This window comes from Triturus cristatus, chromosome 9 (genome assembly GCF_964204655.1).
Source record: "Triturus cristatus chromosome 9, aTriCri1.1, whole genome shotgun sequence".
NCBI lineage: Eukaryota > Metazoa > Chordata > Amphibia > Caudata > Salamandridae > Triturus > Triturus cristatus.
Window position 1 is genome coordinate 1,161,406,366 of NC_140592.1, and position 22,428 is coordinate 1,161,428,793.

The following is a 22,428-nucleotide window of genomic DNA, read 5'->3' on the forward strand; positions in this document are numbered from 1 at the left end:
AACAATTCGTTGTTAAATCTCCCGATTGGTTAACCCGTTGTATATTTTCTCTCACAGGGACAAATTATTGCATACACGACCTTTTTCGTCCAACAGTTTGAAAACACATTGTGTTTTCATTGGGTGTGACCTTTTGTAGATGTTGAACCTTCTATTGTCTGTCCGCAGGCTATGCAGGTTTCATATTTAAGGTGCCTTTGGATGAGAACGTTGAGATACACCAATTTTTGCATTTGCTACTTCGTTTTCTTAGCTAGTAAACACTCACGTGGTGTGAACCAGGCCCTTTTCATCGAGTGCTTGAGAAGCTTATGCGGATAGCCTTGTTCTTTTAGTTTGTCCAGTACAGTAGCAGCATGAAGGAAATAATCTTTCTTGGTATAATTCCTTCTAATTCTAAGAAATTGCCCATATTTCCAAGGGTGAAAGCTTTTGTAATGAAGGGCATTATTCTGGTCAGTGGGTTTCCTGTGCCAAGTAGTTATTAATATATTTCTGCAATCTTTACTTCAACATCCAGGAATGTCAGACTGGTTTTGTTTTTTGTAATACTGAATTCAATGTTGGGGCTCCTGTTTCTAATTAGATTCAGCATTACAAAGAATTTATAGACAAGAAAAATGCCCTTCATTACAAAAGCTTTCATCCTCAGAATTTGCAAGATAATTTGCCCTATGGGCAATTTCAAATAATTAGAAGGAATTGTACCTGTAAATACACATCTCCCTGCCATCTGGGATGTCCAGGGCCTACCTTGGGGTGGCTTGTATGCATTAAAAAGGAAGGGTTGGGCCTGGCATAATGTAATTTTGCCGGGTGGAAATAGCAGTTTAAAACTGCACACACAGGCTGCAATGGAAGGCCTGAGACATGTTTAAAGGGCTACTTAGGTGGGTGACAATATGTGCAGCAGGCCCATTAGTAGCATTTAATTTACAGGCCCTGGGTACACGTAGTACCACTTTACCAGGGACGTCTAAGTAAATAAATAGGCCAATTGAGAATAAGCCAATATTACCATGTTTTAAGGTGTGAGCGTTTGCAAGTTATAATTGATTAGCAGTACTAAAGTGCAGAGTCCCAAGGCCAGCAAAAATTAGATCCACAAAAACAGAGGAGGAAGGCAAAATATTTGGGGGTAGACCAACCTAAGGCTGGCAAGTCTAACATATGGCTAATATCCTGCCTGATCTATTTCAAATGCATTATAGTCTGTCGCATTTGTAATGCGGAAGACAGGATGTCTGCCACGGTTTGACAAGGTATCCTGTCCTCCAAACTCTAAATAAGGCCCTCAGACATTAACCAAGCTCAGATTTCGAGCCTGAAATGATATTGTCTGAGAGTTTTGTGACAAACAGAACCCAACCTTCTTGCATCATATGCAGTCTGGTAGTAGATAGATTACAGGACACCTTCTGGTAACAGTGAGCTGTAGAAACATTTAATGCTTTCACTTGCTTGTTTGTTTTAAACACAGCTAATGCATTTATTGTTCGCACCTACTATGTTGATTGTTAAAGCTTTTTAAAAATCATCCACCTGTACTTAAGAACTAGACCCTTTATCATCGTATTCATTTGAAAATGTTCTTTACTCAATTACACACTTCAAGTATGAATGCTCGGTCACTGTGTACATGGACTGTCTAAGCATGTTTTAATGTCACTTACATGATGATTGAAAATAGCTAACATTCTTCCCCTCACACTTGATGTGGGCTCAAAAACAAGTTACCCAAATCTAATATTCATGAATCCGGTATTTCTGGTGCACAAATTCTTTCGAAGTTTTGATGATAGTGGTTTGTAGTCTGATGTGATGTTTTACTGGGCATATACAGTACACTGAGATGCAAAGATAAAATAGTACTGTTGTTGTTAGGGGTGTGTGTATATAATGATTACTTGAGAAAGTCAACCTGTCAAGCATGATAGACTAGATCTCTTCCATACACACCACCAAATCAAGACAGCAAAGATGAATCAAAGCCTTCAAACTAAGTTGAAAAACTAATCACTGCAACTGCTGTCAACATATTGTATACCAAAGTCAATAAAACATCACAATAGATTTTTTGTTATTTGGGGTCAAGTGAAAACAGAATCAATTACAAAGGTCCTTAATGTGTGTCCCACAGCCAAGATGCCTCCAAAATAAATTGTAGAATAACTGATACTTGGGGTATAGATTTGGAAGTGAATCAAAGTAAGCAAGACTGGACTTCCAGCTAGGTAGTCGACAATTCACAGTGATGTTCATTGAAACAGCTGTAATCAGCCTGTTCTGAGTGGTGTGTAGCCCAGATGCTTATGTGTATGATTTATAAACCATCACATTGAATGCCAAGAGGTGATAGGTTTTTGTTCTGCTAAAATAAATCAACATATAAGTACAAACAAAGCTCTAAATGAATTCTTATGGAAATATTTATTGTGGTCAGATATGTGCCCTAAGTCTGAACAACATTTGCAGTGAAAATGTTTTCCTGGATTCTTTGTGAATCCAACAAAAATGTAGATTTACACAAAGGTGAAGGCATATTCTTGCATATGCTTAAATGTATTAATCTAGATTTTGTCTGGTGAACTAATCACCCTATGATTTAAATCCAACATGATTCCCAAAAAGGAAAAAGCTAGCAATAGTGTTACAAAGTGAAGTAAAAACATTCAACCACTTTTGAATGCTTGGATAATATGTATTTTGTACATATACATATGTTTTTGTTACTTTATCCACTGTTAACAGAACACTTTTCTAGAATTGGGCATGGGGGTAGAAGAAGGGGCTCTGATGTTTTAAATGTATTTTCACAACAGTCGCTATTTTGTGTGCTGTTCTCAGAAGACCCCTGCACATAACCTTTACTCTTCTGATTATCTGATGTTTTCTGTATTCTGCTCTTTTTTGACCTGGTCAGTAGACCCTCAGCATTTATCTGGAACTCTTCTGATGCCTTCTCTCTGCGAAGCGTCTGCCATACAGACAAATGACGCAGCTGTTCTGGAAGCTTCATGCACGAGAACTGTGGAGAGAAAATGAATAATAAAGAAAAAGAAACTTCATGAAAACATGTGGTCAAAAGAATGCATGAATTGTAAGATTACCCTTTTTGGTTTGTTTCCTTAAAGCCCACTTTACCCAACTTGCAAATGACAGCATCTGGATTTTCAAGACTACTTTAACTGAAATGCATCACACAGGCCAATAGGTATCTGATCTGAAAGTCGCACAGTGGTCCGACTAGTACATAACTGTACATTTGTTTACCAACAATGTACAGAGTTTACTTGTTCTAGGTATTAATGGAGTTCCTACAAGAAAGGAGATCATTCTATTAATAACATATTATACTTTGTTAAGTCGAACCTATTATTGTTGTAGGTTAATTCCTCTCCGAATCTAAATTTTGCCCATTTTGTTTATTTTTCATTTATTTCAGATAAAAACACAGTTTGCATTTGCTAGGTACAGTTTAACACTGAATACGGATAATGGCAGTTTTATATGGTTTGAGGCTACCTGTAGCACCAGCTCCTTTATCATAACGTGTATTTATAAAGTGAACATTCAATTGAGGTTATCTTGGCGCTGAATTACAGATTTTTATTGTTATCCAACATAATGGTACTCATTTTATCCTCCTAGGAAGGATGAAAGGCTGAGTGGACCTGCTGGGATTTGAACCTGTTAGGTCAAACACAGGCCTCAACAGTGGGAGCATTAGTCCACTAACCCACCAGACCCAGCATAATACAAATCCTTCTTATTCAAACCCTTTGAAAAATTCCTGTATATCGAGATGATCCCTGACACAATCAAGCTGTACAACAGACCCTTCAAAAGAGTTCCAATCAAACTGTTTACCATTCTTGAGCAGTAATATCAGAATGGAAAACACAAATGACACTTCTCCAGCTTACTTTTACAGATACAAGCATGTGATCCCACTCCACCCTCAAAAGTATACTTATGAGGAAGAATCTTCCACATAAGTACTAATGTTAAGACTATGCAACATTTCCTTCTACAGAGCTGTACAAAGCAGACTGGGACACTTGAAGCAGGGATTTTGTTGAATGTTCCTAGGTGAATTAAACGTGGGGCTAATATCAGAATAGCACACAATGCGCTGTCCCTGGATATCAATGCCTTAACATGAACCATCGTGCTAGGTCTGATAGAGTCCTACTTCTTATCAATCGGCACAATTTAGGCATTCCTAATTAAATTAGGTTGTCCGTGTCATGGAGCATTCTTAGAAGGATAAAGATAACTACTCTTATCAAAATGCCGCTTTGGATTTTACATATACTACTGTTGGACTTGCCGCTTTGTGCAGGGTCACCGACAAACTTTCTGCCTTCAACCTCTTGTTTTCTGAACCCATTTTGTTGGCTTTTAGGACTCTGTGCACTTTACCACTGCTAACCACAGCTAAAGTGCTTGTACTCGTTCCTTAAAGCATTGTAGAATTGGCTCCCACCCAATTGACAAATGTGATTCACTTGTTAGACCCTACCTCGTAAAGTGGTTCTACATGTGCCCAAGGCCTGCAAATTACATGCTACTAGTCGGCTTGCAGCACTGATTGTGCCACCCATGTAGCCTGTGTGTGCAGTTTTGATTTGACATGGCAAAATAAACCTTGTACCAGGCCCAAACCTTCCTTTTAATACATATAAGCCACACCTATGGTAGGCCCTTAATCTCACAGGGCAGGGTGCAATGTATTTAAAAAGTAGGACATGTAAGTTTAAGTTTTATATGTGCTAGTGGTGAAAAACTCTTAAATACATTTTAACTACTGCAAGGCCTGCCGCTCCCACATGATAATAATGGAGTTACCTTTTATCAAACAGCTCCCAAAAATGGTACACAGCATTAAAACAGAAAGGCACAAGAGACAGTGTCATTGTTACAGCATAGCAGCTGAACATCAAGGCAACAATGCACAAAACATAATAAAACACATGACTGCATGGCAAACACCGAACCCCGAACCCCACCCAGTACGTTATGTACTTCAGAGTCAAGTGAAGGCATATCTCCAAAAATGGACCATGGTCTAGCTGGACAAGGCTGTAACTGTATACCTCTGTACTCAGTCCAATCCTTCCACACCTTGTGGTGTTTCTGGGGGCATCCTCTTGCAGGTAGATCGGGCGTTCAAATCCCATACAAAAATCCATGATTTTGGACCATTGCTCAATGGGAGCCTCAGTGTCTTTCCAGGCTCGCACAATATCTCGTTTAGCGATGATCAAATCTAATCAAATCAATGCTTCCTGATATCTGTTGCCCTCCAAGCCATCTGTAATATGCAGGAGGATACATTTGGGATCACTGGGTATGTTCCAGTCCAACACTCCCTCTAGGAGTATCAGTACTCCATTCCAAAAGTGTGAAAGTACATGGCAGTGGCAGAATGTGTGGGGTAAATTGCGATTCTCCTATTAACATGACCAGAGAATCTGGATTTCATTAAAGACACGGAGGCTAACATTATGCTTACACTTTTAATGCGTCACCAAGGCAGCCGCAAACATCACAAAGAAAGTGTTCCAAATAGAACATTAACAATAATAAAAGGCATGAGCCCACAGCATTCAGCCTCTTTTAAATCGCGAAAAAACAGGATAAGTTCGTTAAAATCCTTTGAACTTTAAGGAATGAAGAAAAAACATCTTGATAAAACGTAGGACGTCATCGAAGGTAGGATACCGAAGATGAAGATGAAGAAGAAGAAAACTAGTCCGGAATTCGTTAGGGAACATCTGCAAAAGAGAGAGTCACGTGAGTTAAAGATTGATAAAGTCAAAGCAATCGAAATAAATTAGTGCAAGTATAACAAGCAAAAGACTGATGTCAAACAGCAATGTCTAAAAAAGCATGAAAAAGATGTCAAGTCAACAATATCTTTAAAATTGAATAATAAACAAAAGATTAATTTCTATAGAAGCATAACAACCTCAAATGGGAAAGAGGAGGGAGGGATAATGTTAGCCTCCGTGTCTTTAATGAAATCCAGATTCTCTGGTCATGTTAATAGGAGAATCGCAATTTCATTACAAGACCGGAGGCTACCATTATGCTTGTTGGTAGCTTTGTAATACTACATCGGACACATGCGGAATAGGCTTGCAATAATGGTGAGCAAAAGTTCTTGCATTAGACCAGTCAGCAGCTTTGAGGATATCGTCCAACTTACCTCCGGACCAGAATGACTTACTGGCCATTGCACCTCTGATAGAGTGGGGTTTGAAGATATTAAGGTCAATACCTGCTAGTTTCATCACAATTTTAACCCATCTGGAAATAGAACTGGAAGAGATAGGATTGTGGGGTTTGACAAAGGAGATAAGTAATTGTGTTGCAGTAGGAGGACGAAGAGAATTCATTCTAGAATCGTATTCTTTCATACAGTCAACCACACAGAGTTTAGGGTGGGCATCGAAACTAGAGTATAAGATGGAATTAGACATGGTCTTGGTTCTTTTGAAGAGATCAAAGTTTACTCCGAACATGTTATAAGATCTATTAGAAATTTCAAGAGCTTTGACATCAGAGACTCTACGACAGGAAATTACGCAAAGTAAGGTAGCGAGTTTAATGGAAAGGTTCTTATTGCTTAGGAACGTATTAATAGGCCAATTTGAAAAAAGGTCAAGGATTACATTGACATCCCAGAGGGATTGATATCTGGGTTTAGGAGGTCTTCTGAGTCTGATGCTTTTGAGAACTCTGCAGATAATTGCGTTTTTACCAATTGTCTTACCATTGACGAGGGAATGACCAGCGGAGATGGCAGATCTATAACAATTGATGGATCTATAGCTAAGGCCTCTTTCAAATTGTTCTACCAGAAAATTGACTATGTCAACAATAGGTGCTTGAACGGAATCCAGGTTCCTTTCCAAGCACCAACGAACCCAGGATTTCCAAATGTTGTATCGGTAGTGTGTGCCGGGGGCCCAAGATTCGCCAAGGAGAATTGAAGCTGTTGACGAAAGGCCTGAGAGGTCATTGGATCTCCTGACACTCTCCAGGCAAGAAGGTTCAGTTTCCCTGATTGAACCATGGGGTGAAGGTGACCGTCTATGTCTGTAAGAAAATCTACAAGGGAGGGAATTAGGAAAGGAAGGTCGTAGCTCATCTCTAGGGCAGTTGGGAACCATGCTTGAGAGGTCCAAAAGGGAGTGATTAATACGATTGAGCATCGATGGAGTCTGACTTTCTGTAGGACTCTCTGAATCATGGAGAAGGGGGGAAAGGCGTAACTGTTTTTGCCTTGCCAAGGTTGTAGGAAAGCAATGACTGCCAGAGCACCCGGGTCTGGCATCCAACTGTAATAATTCTCGATTTGGAAGGTTAGTCTTCTGGCAAAAAGGTCTAATTCCAACGGACCCCGGAAGTTGTTGAGGGAATTGAAGACGGAAACATTGAGTTTCCAGTCGCTGAAGTCTAGGAGGAATCTTGAGTTCCAATCTGCTGATACATTGGATTTGCCTGGGAGGTATTCGGCTCTTAACTAAATTTTGTGTTCCAAACAGAACATCCAAAGTTTCTTGGCTAGATTGGATAGGTCGGCAGATTTGGTTCCACCTAGCCGATTTATGTAGGCGACGACAGAGATATTGTCCATTTGTAGGATGATAGACCTGCCCTGAATGAATTGTTTGAAACTCATCAAGGCGTAAAGACCTGCTGTCAATTCTAGAAAATGTATATGATGTGAGGATTCCTCCAGAGACCAAATTCCACCAGTGTTCTGGCCTTGGAAGTATGCTCCCCAACCATGAAGGCTGGCGTCTGATTCTAAAACGAATTCTGGAGTTGAGCCAAAAATTGCTTTCCCATTCCATGCCTCTAGGTTGTCTAACCACCAGGTCAGTTCTACTTTGGCTTCCTGGTCTAGTGAGATAAGGTCTCCATACCAGAGGCCCGATTGAAGGGCCCTTGCCTTCACTCTCTGAAGTGCACGATAATTTAGAGGGCCTGGTAAGATGGCTTGTATCGAGGAGGAGAGGAGACCTAGTAATCTGGCTAGTTCCCTTAGGGGAAATCTTTGAAGTTTTAGGATATGTCTTATTTCTTTTTTTATTTTGGATATCTTTTTTGGAGGAAGGAGTAGTAGACATCTTGAGGTATCCACGGAAAAACCAAGGAATTCTAATTTTTTTGAAGGTGAAAGGATGGATTTTTCTCTGTTTATGATAAACCCCAGGTTTTCCAAAAGGTCCATCACAGTTTTTAGATCTTGGAGAATTTGACAGTGGTCCTGAGAAAGGATGAGGATATTGTCTAGGTAAAGTATCATACGAATACCTTTTTCTCTTAAGGACGAAGCGATTGACCTCATTACCTTGGTGAAAGGGGGCTGATGAAAGGCCGAAGGGGAGGGCTTTGAATTGGAAAAGATGGTTTTTCCAAAGGAATTGAAGGAAGGGTTGGTGAGCTTTGGCCATGGGAATCGTGAAGTAGGCGTCTTTTAGGTCTAATTTTACAAGCCAGTCTTCTTTTAGAAGTAAATCCCTCAGGAGATGAATTCCTTCCATTTTGAAGTGTCTGTAGGTGAGGAATTTGTTGAGGGCTCTTAGATTTATGACGGGTCTCCACCCTTTGTCTTTCTTCTTGACAAGGAATAGGGTGCTTATGAATTTTAGCATCTCTAAGAGGACTTCTACTATAGCACCCTTCTGAAGCATAGAGGAGATCTTCTCTATAATCTTTTCCTGATCTAGGGAAAGAGGCATTTCTTTTGGGAAAGAAGACTGGTAAGGAGTTTGGGTAAAGTCTATCATGAATCCCCTCACGGTATTTAAAACCCATGGGTCTTGTGTAATTAACTTCCAGTTGTTGAAAAAGAGTTTGAGTCTCCCACCCACTTTGGGGAATAGGGGCTGAGGAGAATAGGTAGAAGTTGTACTTACTTTGGTTATTGTTGTCGATAGATGGTCCGCGGGATCTGAAGCTTCTTGAGCGAAATCCTCTTCCTCTTTGCGGAAAGAATTGGGGAGTGTTTGAGTTGAAGAAGCCCCTTCTGCCATATCCTCTTCCTCTAGGATAGGGCCTTCTGTTGAATCGGCCGGAAGACTGGCCCCGTCTACCGGCCCTTCCGAAAAGGTTATTAGAGTTAAAAACTCTCTTCATATTCTGATGGGCTTTATCTAGGGCTGTGAACGTAGAGACATATTTCCCTAGAATCTTAATCAGGTCTTCGCCGAAGAGTAAGCCTTTAGGGTTGGCAGATGACTCTTTGTCTGCTAGATCGCTGAGCTTGGGGCTAATTTTGGTGAGGACCACTCTTCTCCTCTCTGAATTTAGGCTGGCATTGGCGTTGCCTAAAAGAACGAGGGCCCTCTGACTAAGACCTCTAATGAGTTCAGTTTCGAGGGGAGTGCCATTAATATGGCTTTCTTCAGAAATGTCGATGATTCTTGCAAGTGGGCCCAGGATGTCAAGGACCCTATCTTGGCAGCCTTTTAGCGATCTCTCCATACCTTTTCTAGGGTCTCTTCCCAGTTTGAAAAGATACTTTATGAGTTCTGGGTCGAGATTTGGCGTTTGAGAGGCTTTATCTCCGATGGAGGGTCGGCAACATTCCGCTCTTAGGAGGTTTCGAGCGTCCCTGTCAAGCGGGTTTCTTAGCCATTTATTAGTGAATTTACCCACATGATCGTGGGGGATCCATTCTGAGCTCCTCGGATGTTTGATGTTGAGAGGAGAGAACATCTCTTGGCCTAGAGGGTCTAGGATGGTATCTTTAGAGGAGTGAGCGAGGTCGTCATCTAGAGAGCTCAACTCGAGATCATCGTGGTCTAGGTCTAGGACATATTCGTCAGGTGAGACAGAGGCATCATCGAAATAAAGATCATCATCATCATTATTATCAACGAGGTTATCGTTTTGAGCACTTGGATATTTTGTGCCGCGGGGGACACCTTGATATTTTGTGCCGCTGAGGACACCTTTATGCATTGTGCCGCTGGGGACACCTTTATATGTTGTGCCGCTAGGGACACCCAGGGAAAAGGGGGTTTGGTGACCTCTTGTAAAAGTAGAGGTACTAGGACCTCCAGTGCTCTTCGGGAAAAACTATGTTTTTACATTTTTTGGCTCTTTTTCCCTTTATAACAGTGAGATCTTCGTTAGTATGTTGGTCTGGGGGGTTGGTGTCTTCGTCAGATAGAAAGGATCTTTTAGAGGTAATAGCCTTGGAGAAGGTTTCCAACATACAGGATCTCATTCCCTCGTGGATGATGTCTTTAAAGGTCTCATTGTTGAAATTGGGGGTAGGAGCGCTAGCCTCTGCTTCGTCAGAGTCAAAATCAGACATGATAGGTGGATTAGGTGAGTAGATTATATATATATTTCTTATATATTAATTATATATTAAAATCAATTTATTTTTTTTACTCCACTTTTTTTTTTTTTGGGGTATTAATTATGTATTAAAATCTAGCTTTCCTCTCACTCTTCTCTCTCTCTTTTTTTTTGAAAGGGTTAATAGATAAGTAAGTATATCTCCCAAAAGTGAACTGGCTAAGTTAAAATATTCCTGCTCTGTCCAGAGAGACTTTCAAGGCAAGGAAAAGCAAGGACAAACTGATCGGCTGAATAACCGTCCTCCTCCGGTGATCGTAATGCGCTCGAGCGCGATCACCGGAGGTTATTTGCACATTGGTTGTCATGGAGCCATGACGCGAGAGATGCAGGGGGAGAATTCGAGAAATGCACCCTGGCAACGCGACGACGTTAGAGTCGCGTTGCCAAGGTTCATTCCTCCGATCCTAAAACGACGAAAAACGGAGAATTTGCCCAAAACGCAGCGGACTTGGGGAAATGTCCGAATAGAGCGCTCGGCAAGAAAAAGACATATCGAGGTGTTTAGACGTGATCCCACCTCCGTAAATTGGAGGTGAGGCAGAAACAAAGGGAGGGGGGTGGGGGGTGAGTCCCGAAGATTGATTGGGTGAGGAAAAGCGTCCAAGGGGCGCAGTGATGGGGATTAGGGAAGCAATAGTCCAGTATAAGAAAATAGCGGGAGAAACAGATCGAGCGCTAGGTACAATAATAACGTGACAGTGGTTAAGCTATGTACTAACAGATATAACATATGAGTAAAAGCCAAACAAGTTAGTAAAATACATAAGAATATAGCGTATGCAAGTTAGATAAAGAAAGTAAAGGAGAACTTATCTGCCTGGAGCCGCATTTAAAAGAGGCTGAATGCTGTGGGCTCATGCCTTTTATTATTGTTAATGTTCTATTTGGAACACTTTCTTTGTGATGTTTGCGGCTGCCTTGGTGACGCATTAAAAGTGTAAGCATAATGGTAGCCTCCGGTCTTGTAATGAAATCCCTACGTGGGTCATCACACCGCAGACAGTTCCCTGTAGCTATCAGTCCCATGCGGTGTAGCTTAGCTCTAGTAAGATATGTGCGGTAAAACATGCAACCAATCTACCATCATATATCAGGGACAGCAAGGATATTCTTGTAAAATTCAATGATTTCCCGTGGTCAGACAAATTGCAATTTGTTACATTTGACGTGGTCAGCTTGTATACTTACATCCACAAAAACTTTGATCGTGGTATGACATTACCTGGACAAGGATGGGGCTGATCATTACACTTACAATGCCATGATATTGGACATGATACACTTGATTTTATCCAAGAACTACTTTAAGCATGATGACAGATGGTACCATCAGTTGCAGGAAACTGCTATGGGCTCTCGCTTTATTCCCTCTTATGTCAGCCTTTTCATGGGCTGGAACACGCCTGGGGCAAAAGTGCCTCCCCCTAAAGTAAGTTCATCATTTTCTGGGGAGGTACATTGATGACATCATTTGCCTCTGGGCTGGCCCAAATGACTCACTACTTGACTACTTGGTGCATCTCAATGACAATCCCTACAATGTTAAACTTACCATGCACCACCATAGGGATAACAGATTTTTTAGACATTCAATTTTACATCAAGGAGGGGTCCGTTCACAGTACCACATATCGTAAGCAAACTGCGTGCAACAGTGTCCTGAATGCGTCTAGTGCGCATGCAAAGTCAGTCTTTAAAAATATGACCTATGGAGAAATGGTTCGTACTAGGCGTATCTGGAGTGAGGACACTAATTTTACAGATAACATACTTGACATTAAACAACGCTTCTTTCACTGGGGGTATGACTAGAAAGCACTGGGTGAGGCAGAAGAAAAAGCCGTTCGTCTGCTAAGGGCAAACACACTTCAGAATAGCACACGGAACAAGAAAAACAAAGGAAATGGCCAGGGATATTCCACCAGGAAATTGGCGTTTGACACTAAATACACTTTACATAGTGGAAAAATCTTTAAGACACTTGGGAAACACTGACATTTGCTATGGGACATACCAGCATTACGACCGTTCATTAACAAGAAGGCAAAACCAAAGGGGATGATGGACGGAGTGTTGAACACAACAGGTGTGCATAGAAGAGGAAGTACACTCAGGAAATCACTGTGTCCCAGCTATGTAACCACAACAACTACAATGAAAAACACGTGGTTACCATAGAAGCCCCTGGGTTTTTACAATTGCAACAATTGTAATGTCTGTCAATTTGGTGAGAACAAGAACAAAAGAGTTCAGTTACAATACCAATCAGGTCCACAAAATATGGCATTTTAATAATTGTAAGGCAGGGTACAAACCATACAGCGGAGCAGGTATGTATCTGAGTGTGCAGTGTAGTGACGTGAAGGAGGCCGCAGAGACGACTGGAGGCTCAACGCAGACACTGACCGAAAGTATCGGTCCATTCCTCTGCCGGACTACTCCATGGGGCATGTTTGGCAACAAAAAAAGAACCTATCTCTACCTATATATTTCAAAAATGTACACCGTATCATTTAATTAGGGACTGCCACTTTGACTGAGCCTACAGACATGCCATTAAGCACAAAAGAAATAATTTTTTCTTAAATTTTATTTTTCATTTTTGTATAAGTAAAAAGAGATTAATTCCAATGCAATAACATATTAGAAATTTTACATTAAAATGCCAAAAGATTTGTATGCAGCAGAATTAATCAGACTCAAAGACAGGTCCCGAACAACATCATTCACAACACACTCTCAGGCTCACATCAATACCATACAGCATCAACAATTCATACATCACACTTAAACCAACCAAAAGATAAATGAGACAGATGTCCTGCTAACAGCAAAATCAAAATTCAAATTCAGTGTATAAATGTTCAATGCTGTGCATAATTGAACATCTTATGTTGTAAATTCAAATACATTTTCAATATTGGAGAGATGAAAACAAGTTAGAAAGTTAGAAGGGCCTCATTCAATGCGCCGACGCGCGTTTTGGTGACCGCACCCAAATTCGGGTACCACCTTCCTCAGGGCGTACAGACGAACGGTATAAAGCCGGTTAGGCAATGAACTGGGACCGGTTCTGAATAGGAAGAACTACTCAAACCGTGGCTGACTAAGTTCAGTCGTGAAAAAGCGCAGGAAAAGGAATCCTGACCTCCAAAGGGGCCCGCCAGCGCTCTTAGTGAATCGAATCCGCTTGTTTGTAGCAGGTATGATGAATTGAAGAGTGCCCAAGTTCAGTCGGTATAATAAGGAACAAGAGATGAATTAAAGAAATTCAAATAGACATATTGGCGGCACAAGGTCTGTGTTCAACTGGATAACGAGATTACGAGGGCAAAAGCTGTTCTTGTTTCGAAAACATTTTGAAGGTCTCTTCATGTCAAAGATCAATTAGTGAGCAAATGCGGGCTTGAGTCAAGGATATCGTACATAGGTTTTATCGGATCGTTTTTTTTCCCGCTTGTCCATCGGATGGACGCCCTAGTCGAAGCTTCCCCTGATCGGTGGGGATTCATTATCATCTCTGTAGTTCAGGGTATCTAAAACGCTGCCATTATGTACGATATCCTGGACTCAAGCCCGCATTTGCTCACTAATTGATCTTTGACATGAAGAGACCTTCAAACTTTTTTTAAATCATCTCTCTTGTTCCTTATTATACCGACTGAACTTGGGCACTCTTCAATTCATCATACCTGCGCTTTTTCACGACTGAACTTAGTCAGCCACGGTTTGAGTAGTTCTTCCTATTCAGAACAGGTCCCAGTTCATTGCCTAACCGGCTTTATACCGTTCGTCTGTACGCCCTGAGGAAGGTGGTACCCGAATTTGGGTGCGGTCACTGAAACGCGCGTCGGCGCATTGAATGAGGCCCTTCTAACTTTCTAACTTGTTTTCATCTCTCCAATATTGAAAATGCATTTGAATTTACAACATAAGATGTACAATTATGCACAGCATTGAACATTTATACACTGAATTTGAATTTTGATTTTGCGATTAGCAGGACCTCTGTCTCATTTATCTTTTGGTTGGTTTAAGTGTGATGTATGAATTGTTGATGCTGTATGGTATTGATGTGAGCCTGAGAGTGTGTTGTGAATGATGTTGTTCGGGACCTGTCTTGGAGTCTGATTAATTCTGCTGCATACAAATCTTTTGGCATTTTAATGTAAAATTACCCATATATTGGTAATATGTTATTGCATTGGAATTAATCTCTTTTTACTTATACAAAAATGAAAAATAAAATTTAAGAAAAAATAATTTCTTTTGTGCTTAATGGCATGTCTGTAGGCTCAGTCAAAGTGTCAGTCCCTAATTAAATGATACGGTGTACAATTTTGAAATATATAGGTAGAGATAGGTTCTTTTTTTGTGAATTTTCAGTATTCCCCTGCTTCTCTGCCTACATTTACTTGCCAGGGGTTCCCCCTGTTATATTGGATGTTTGGCAACAAGCCAACTAATGCTCTAAGAGGGAATGCCCCTCTCACATGTAAAGCACCTTAGCGAGTGCTACACATTTCTCAAAATTACACAATCACTTAAATCTAAGTAATTTGCACCTACACACTTTAGTCCTGAGGAAAGCCAGTTTTAATCATAAAGGCCTGGCTGAAACATGTAGACCACACCTGGATGTAGGAAACCCTAATTAACATTCCTATAACATCCAACAGCCTTTTTTAATGCTAGCAGTGACCTAGTTATTAAAATATAATTTACCCTCGGGTACTGGGATCCCTGCATAGCTTTTAAATCATCACCTTCACGTCACTACACTGCACACTCAGATACATACCTGCTCCGCTGTATCCAGGCGTCAAAGCACACCCGGGACACACTCTGTGTCACTGGGTGGGCCCGATGATGAAGCATGCCACCAACTAGGTTGGTGGGTGAGGGCTTCATGAACAAACAAAATGGTTTGTACCCTGCCTTACAGTCTTGAGTCTATGTAAATTCACAAATAGGCTAGTCCTTTTTGATCTCACATATCAACCTCGGGGATACGAACTAGCTACCTAGTCCTCTCTCTCTCCTTTGATAGTGATATTTTAATAATTGTAACACACAGTTTGTGGTATATATCATTGCCTGTGCTTGTAATTTGATTTATGTGGGCAGTACATCGCGCAGCCTTAAGATACGCATCCAGGAACATCGCAGAGCTTTGTATAACATGGACTCTAGATACCCCATGACTGATCATTATAGGGTTGCACATGCAGGTGATCCATCTTTCTGGTTCTTTGGTATTGACCACATTACTGCCAATGCATGAGGTGGAGATAGAGAACTAATCTTGAGACCAACTGAGGCTAAATGGATCTGTAAACTACGGTCGTTCTCACAGGGTCATAACACAGATAATGAGTTCCACTATTTCCCAAGATAAGGTTAGAAGATCCCCCTGACAGTCTGTACTTTGTTGTTTGCTCATCACTTTCTTATTACTTTTCAGGCTATCTATAAGTGAAGATATCATGGTCATCTTGAAATTATATGACTCCTTGTTCGTGATTCCTCTGACAGGGGAGTATCAATCTTGCTCACACAGAATGACAATATGATTCTGTATTTTGCCAATTTTTCATGTGGGCCTTATGGTTAAAATCTATTGCCAAGACAGATCTAAATTCTAGTTTTTGTTTGGGATACATCTAATACCTTCAAGATGTCTGCACTCTTTGATCATTTCGGAGGTCTGGAGGATTAGGGATGTTCTGATCTGGCCAGTGAGTTTCTACGGTGTCATAATGAGTGGAACGACATCACTTAAATATGCTTGATTTTCATTAAAAAGAAATGTAAGTTTCCAGGATTCTGGGCGTTTTCAATTATTCGTTCGTTTGGTGATAAAAACTAATGTTTACAACTGAATTAATTTTTTTCCCCTTTTTTATACACAATAATTAGTGATGCTTAACTTTACAAACGTTCAAAACCAGTTAGTGATAGTTGCCGTGCAGATGACATTTTACATATCGCAGGTGTCATTGACGGGGATTTCTAACCCGTGGCCATACGTATGGATTAATTATAAAGCAAGGATTTATTGATGATATATCCTCTGATACAAAGAGGAGGACTTCAAATCTCACACCATTCACATATATGAATCAGTGGAAATACTCCAACAATTTATTTACAATTGGAAGCCCTGATGAAGTTCGAGTAATTTAAATTGAACAAAACATGTTGGCTGGATGTTTTATATGGATAAAAGATCATAAAATAAAAAGAAACACCTATGACTACAATTGCTTGTTTTGTCATTTGGATAAGAAGATTACCGGTGCACCATTCCATATCAAGTACAATGTGAGGTAAAGCAGCTTTAGATGTATCAGTCGAAATTGAGAGGCTATTACTGTCTCTTTAGGGGCTTCCACCTTCTCCCGCCAATACTCTTCATCCATCAGTCCCAAGTCCCCCTCTCATGCTGTCCTCACCTCTGCCACCATCCAGCAAGTTTTAGAGAAGCTTTTTATATATGTCAGATACTTTATGGTCTATAATATTTGTAGGGAGAATTTTTGTGTTAAGTGGCGAGTATTCAGGGATGTCTTCCTCGGACTGTATAATCGGTTAGAGTGTATGATAATGCTGGAGGTATTGATAGAATTGTGTGCTGTGCTTATATTTTGTTTGTAAATTCTGAAAGGACTTCAGTGACCCATTATGCATCACATCTCCGATCATAGAGATGCCTATGGTAACCTCAAAGGGCCATGACCTGTGGGAGTCTACTACCTCGCCTAAACAGAATTTCTAGTATTAGCCTACATGCCCATCCCATGGATTTAGCAGCCGCAGCCCAGACCGCCAGTGCCACACTCATGGCAGATGGTAGAATCGGAGGGGGAATCACAATCTTAATGCAAATGTGGCAGGTTGCAGCAAACCATTGCCCAGTCCTCTGTTGCATACACCGGGTCATCAAAGCCCTCAAACCCCCATTAGCTTATTATGAGTAAGCGTGCCGCCCTGTAATACAAAAAAATGTCAGGAGTAGCTATCTCTCCCTCAAAGACAGGCCATGAGCTTTATATAATAGTGTCCTAATCAATGTGTTTGCTTTAGTAAGAAAGGCCTGCTCTACTGGGAAAGGGTAGTTTTGCAGCTGGTACTGGAGGTGCAGAAGAGAAACCATTTTAAGAATGGCAGAATGTCCTAGGATGGATAAAGGAAGAGTGGACCAGTTTTTCACGTGTTTCACAAAGACTTTCAGAGGTCGCAGAACACTGAACTCACAGAACTGCATACTATTGTCGATAACATGGACCCCTAGGTATTTAAACCCCTAAGGGAGCACCCGTATCTCTGTCACCCAAGACCTGTTCAGTGGACAGGGAGAACTGGGGTAAACAGAGGATCTAATAATGTTCCTGTGTAGGCCAGAGTACAAACCAAAGATCATTTACAGATCTACAAGGAACATCAAGACGTCATCAGCGTACAGCCCAATTCTGTCACTTAGCTCGGGGGACCATTGGAAGGCCCACAGCACGACCACTCGCATCCATGCCACCAGGGTCTCGATCACCAAAGCGAATAGCAAGGGGGAATGGCAGCAACCTTGGCGGATGTTACTATCGGGATCCAATCAGAGGACGCCCCTTCGACATGCACCCTAGGCCTGAGATTAGTGTATAGCAAGTGCATATACCCAATAAACTTTGGGCCGATCCCAAGACGGGGCAGAAGCCAGAATAAGTACTCCCAGTCCACTTAATCAAAGGCTTTCTTATAGTCAACCAAGATAAAGGCTCAATTTCCAGGACAACCCTTGTACAGTTCAATGACATTGTGGACCATGCGTATGTTGTGGCGGGTGGCGCAACAGGGCATATATCTGGCCTGATCTGGATGGACTATATGGGTAATGACTCTTGTTAGCTGAATGCCCAACATCTTGGCCCAGATTTTCACCTCTGAGTTCAATAATGAAATCGGTCAATAGTTTTCGCAGAGTGTACCGTCCAATCCCAGTTTGAGGATTACAACAATTTCAGTGGCTCTGAGATCCGGCGACAGCTCACCGTATGTTATCACCTCTTTGAAGGCCACCAGAAGCAATGGACTTGTCTTAGGCCAAACCAGACGTTAAAACTCTTAGGTCCTGGCACCTTGCCTGCCTGAAGCTGCGCCAGAGCAGCACGTAGTTCTTCACAGGTAAGCTCGGCTGCCAGGGACTCGCGGTCCGCCGGTGATATGCGGGGCAATGTTAGATCCGCCACAAATTGATGCAGGTCTGCTTTGGGACTCAAGGGATCGGAGCTGTACAGGTCTTGGTAATAAGAAGGAAAGGCACGAGCAATGGGTTCCCTGCCGGTTACTCCTGAGAAGTATGTAGCTCCCAAGTAGGCCACAGGATCACTGGTCTCCTTAGAGGTGCACAACCAATGCAAGGTCTTCCCAGCCTTGTCACCTCATACATAGATTCAACTTCGAGTGGCCTTCCAGGCCTCTCATGCCACTTGTGTGAGCCCAGCCTAAGCAATGTTTCCGTATGCAGCAAGTCCATCAAGAGGAAACGCTTATCTCTTGAGGCGGAAGCCGAGAGCTCGACCCCTTAACTTTTTTAAAATTTGAGTGTCACGATTTTGTGTTTTTAACTCACCTGACATCCTCTCCTGGCATAATTTCAGGGCTTTAGCACGCTCCTGACCAGCCCGCGCAGCGGATCTTAGCGCTGCCGCGGGAGCATACCATACAATCACCTTGCCGCCATTACCAGCGAAACATCAGGCCACGCCCCTTTCCGGAGGCCACGCCCCCTACCGCCGTCTTCCATCCCTTTAAATCGTGGGCATTTTCCGGACGAGCAGCGGACGAGTGCAGCGGGCGCGCCTAAGGCAAGCCCGTCTGCGCCCGTCCGCGCCCGAACGGGGCTCGGGGCTGGACCCCCTCGCTCATCTGTACCCTTGGACATGACGGGAACGGAAACTCACAGGCATAGGACACACTATACTAGACAAAACTTCTATCTCTATGCCCGAAACTTAAAAATAGCTGCTACCACACCTTGCAGGCTGACTCTTTACCTTTCTTCTGTGAGACCTGCAAGTACACTCCTCAATTCTTGAAGAAAGGAAAAAGGGAGACAGCTAAATTAAAAATGTTGCTACTTAACTGCAGATCCATGAAGAAGCATAAAACAGAGATTTATGATCTACTAACGGAAAGAAGTCCTGATGTTCTTTTTTTAACCGAGACGTGGCTAGACGTTGCTTCATCGCCTGAAGCTCTCAAAGCCACTCCTCAAGGATATTGCCTACTCAGATTAGATAGACAGAAACAGAGAGGTGGGGGGTTAGCTCTTATCTATAAAACTGAGTTAGAGTGCACCTTACTGAAGGCTACGCTACCTAATAGCAAGAGCGGCTTTTTCACAATAAAAGCAGGATCCAAAAGCATCATAAACGGACTACTTATATACCGCCCGCCTGGAGGGGCTGCACAGTTCAGCGAACAACTCACAGAACTGATAACCCAGCCAGCACTTCGGTACAAAAAATTTCTCATCCTAGGTGACCTCAACCTTCACTTTGATAATACGGATTGTGGGGAGGCTCAGGTTGTGGCAGAAGCACTGAAATCTCTAGAGCTTACCCTTCAATCCAGATCCCCCTCGCATCAATTAGGGCATCTTTTGGACCCCATATTTGCTAACTGGGAGGGTGTCAACGTCTCCGCCCCAATCAGAATAATTTGGTCCGATCACTTCATCATTCCATTTGGAATAGAAGGTATTCCTTCTGATACCAGAACTAACAATCCCTTACCCCAGAAACGTAGAGACTTGAAAAAGTTCAAGCAGGAGACATTCAAGCTTGCCCTACTTGAGACATCCCCCGCCCCCTAGCAACACCTTGCAGGAGGCGTGGGACAATTATGAAAGTTGGGTGTCCAATGCACTAGATACAGTAGCACCCTGGACACTCAAACCTCCAGCAAGATTGACCAAAACTGCCCCCTGGTTCTCTCAAGAACTCAAAGGAGCTAAAGCAAAATGCAAAAATTTGGATAGACAATGGAGGAAAAGCTACAATTTAGAAAGTAAGTCACACTATAGAACAGAACTAAAAAAATATCACAAACTTGTAAGAGCAGCGAAAGGTGACTATTTTAAGGGCAGAATAGAATCTGCCGATAACCCCACCAGAGAACTCTTTGCCATTTATAAAGAGTTAACGGTCCCGACCAGACTCGAAGCGCAAGACACCTACTCCAGCGAGCTATGCGACTCCATAGCCGATCATTTTGTCGGAAAGGTCGACAAAATATATGCCACTTTCACAGACGGAGCTGATTCCTCCAGTAAACATATGGTAGTCAAAGATAACTCCATTGTTAAACCCCGTCTGACATGCTTTAAAGTACCTGAGAGACAGGAACTGCTGAACATTGCTAAAAGCATACAGTCTGGCTCCCCTTGTGACGTGTGCCCCCCCCAATGGCTGTAAGGGAGTCCTGGAGAGTATGATCGATCAGATCACTCATATCGTTACTCTCTCTTTCCAAGAATGCCATGTGCTTGATGCATGGAAAACAGCCCAGGTTATCCCTTTGAAAAAAAAAACTAACGTCCACATCTCCCAACTTCAAAATCTTCGTCCCATCTCCCTTCTTCCCTTCTGTGCAAAAATAGTGGAAAAAGTGGTCAACGGGCAACTCATGAAATACCTGGTGAAGGAATCCCTCCTCCACCCTACTCAATCGGGGTTTAGAGCCGGCTACTCGACAGAGTCAGCCGTCCTCTATTCCACTGAGTGCCTCAGACAGATGGCGGACGAAGGACAGACAGCAGCGTTGGTTTTATTAGACCTCAGTGCAGCATTTGACACCGTGCTGCACACAACGCTGCTGTCTCGCCTCTCTGACATGGGAGTGGAGGGACCTGCCCATGCCTGGTTAAAATCTTTCCTGGTTAACAGAAGTTTCCAGATGCACTGTCCCCCTTTCAAATCTTCCCCCCGGAAGCTGAGCCATGGGGTTCCACAGGGCTCCAGCTTAAGCCCTACCCTGTTCAACCTTTATATGGAACCCCTGGCTCATATAGCTGAAGCTTTCGGGGTGGATATTGTCACTTATGCTGACGACACCCAACTGATGATCAAGCTGTCGCTCGACCATACGGAAGATGCCAGTAACTTTTCCAAATGCTTGTCATCAGTGGCATTATGGATGAATAACAACTGTTTACGCCTGAATGGCGAAAAAACTGAACTTTTGGTTGTTGGTAAATCCCCCTCTGCCTGGTCGCACATGTGGTGGCCGGCGGAACTGGGCAATTTTCCTTCTCCCGCGGACTCTGTCAGAAATCTTGGAGTAATGCTCGACTCGGATCTCTCTTTCAGGTCTCAGGTCAATAAAGTCACGGGCAGGTGCTTCAGCACACTAAAAACCCTCCGTAAAATCCTTGACCTTCTCTCCATCAACGCCAGAAAGACACTTGTCCATGCCCTAGTCACACCCCATCTTGACTACGGCAATGTCCTACTCCTAGGTCTAAGTAAAAAAGGCCTACACCAACTGCAGTGCGTGCAAAACGCTGCTGCCCGCCTGGTACTCAACCTGCCTCGTAGAGCATCTGGGAAGAATGCTCTAGCGAAGCTTCACTGGCTTCCGGTCAAGGAACGCATTAAATTTAAAGCCTTATGCTTTACGCATCGCATCGCCCAGGGCAAAGGCCCAGGATATCTGCAAAAACTCCTCACAATTCACTGCCCCACCAAAAACCTGAGGTCGGCCGGAGCTATGCTGTTTAAACTCCCCCGTACCCGCAGAGCCAAGATGGGTGGCCGTTCTTTCAGATACCTGGCCCCTAAACACTTGAATGAACTAACACTCGATCTTCAAATGGAACCTTCAGAAACTAGATTCCGGGCCAAACTTAAAACTCATCTGTTTCCAGTCATCTAATTCTCTCTCCTCCCTCTGACCCTTGTTTCGTTCTCCCCTACTTCTGTCTCTTGAGATATAGCAGTATTCTAGCGTGGGGATACACTATTTTTAGTGCAGCCAGGC

General features: G+C 42.5%; 1 protein-coding gene across 7 annotated transcripts in view; it reads right to left on the reverse strand.

Moving 5' to 3' along the window:
- Positions 1-1,629: 1,629 nt before the first annotated feature.
- Positions 1,630-22,428, reverse strand: part of EXD1 (exonuclease 3'-5' domain containing 1) — a 972,955-nt gene continuing 952,156 nt past the window's right edge. For all 7 annotated transcript variants that reach the window (XM_085627141.1, XM_085627146.1, XM_085627144.1 and 4 more), the window contains one exon: positions 1,630-3,028. In XM_085627141.1, coding sequence (XP_085483267.1) covers positions 2,735-3,028 — 294 coding nt within the window. In that variant the 3' untranslated portion in view covers positions 1,630-2,734. The remainder of the gene's footprint in view (positions 3,029-22,428) is intronic.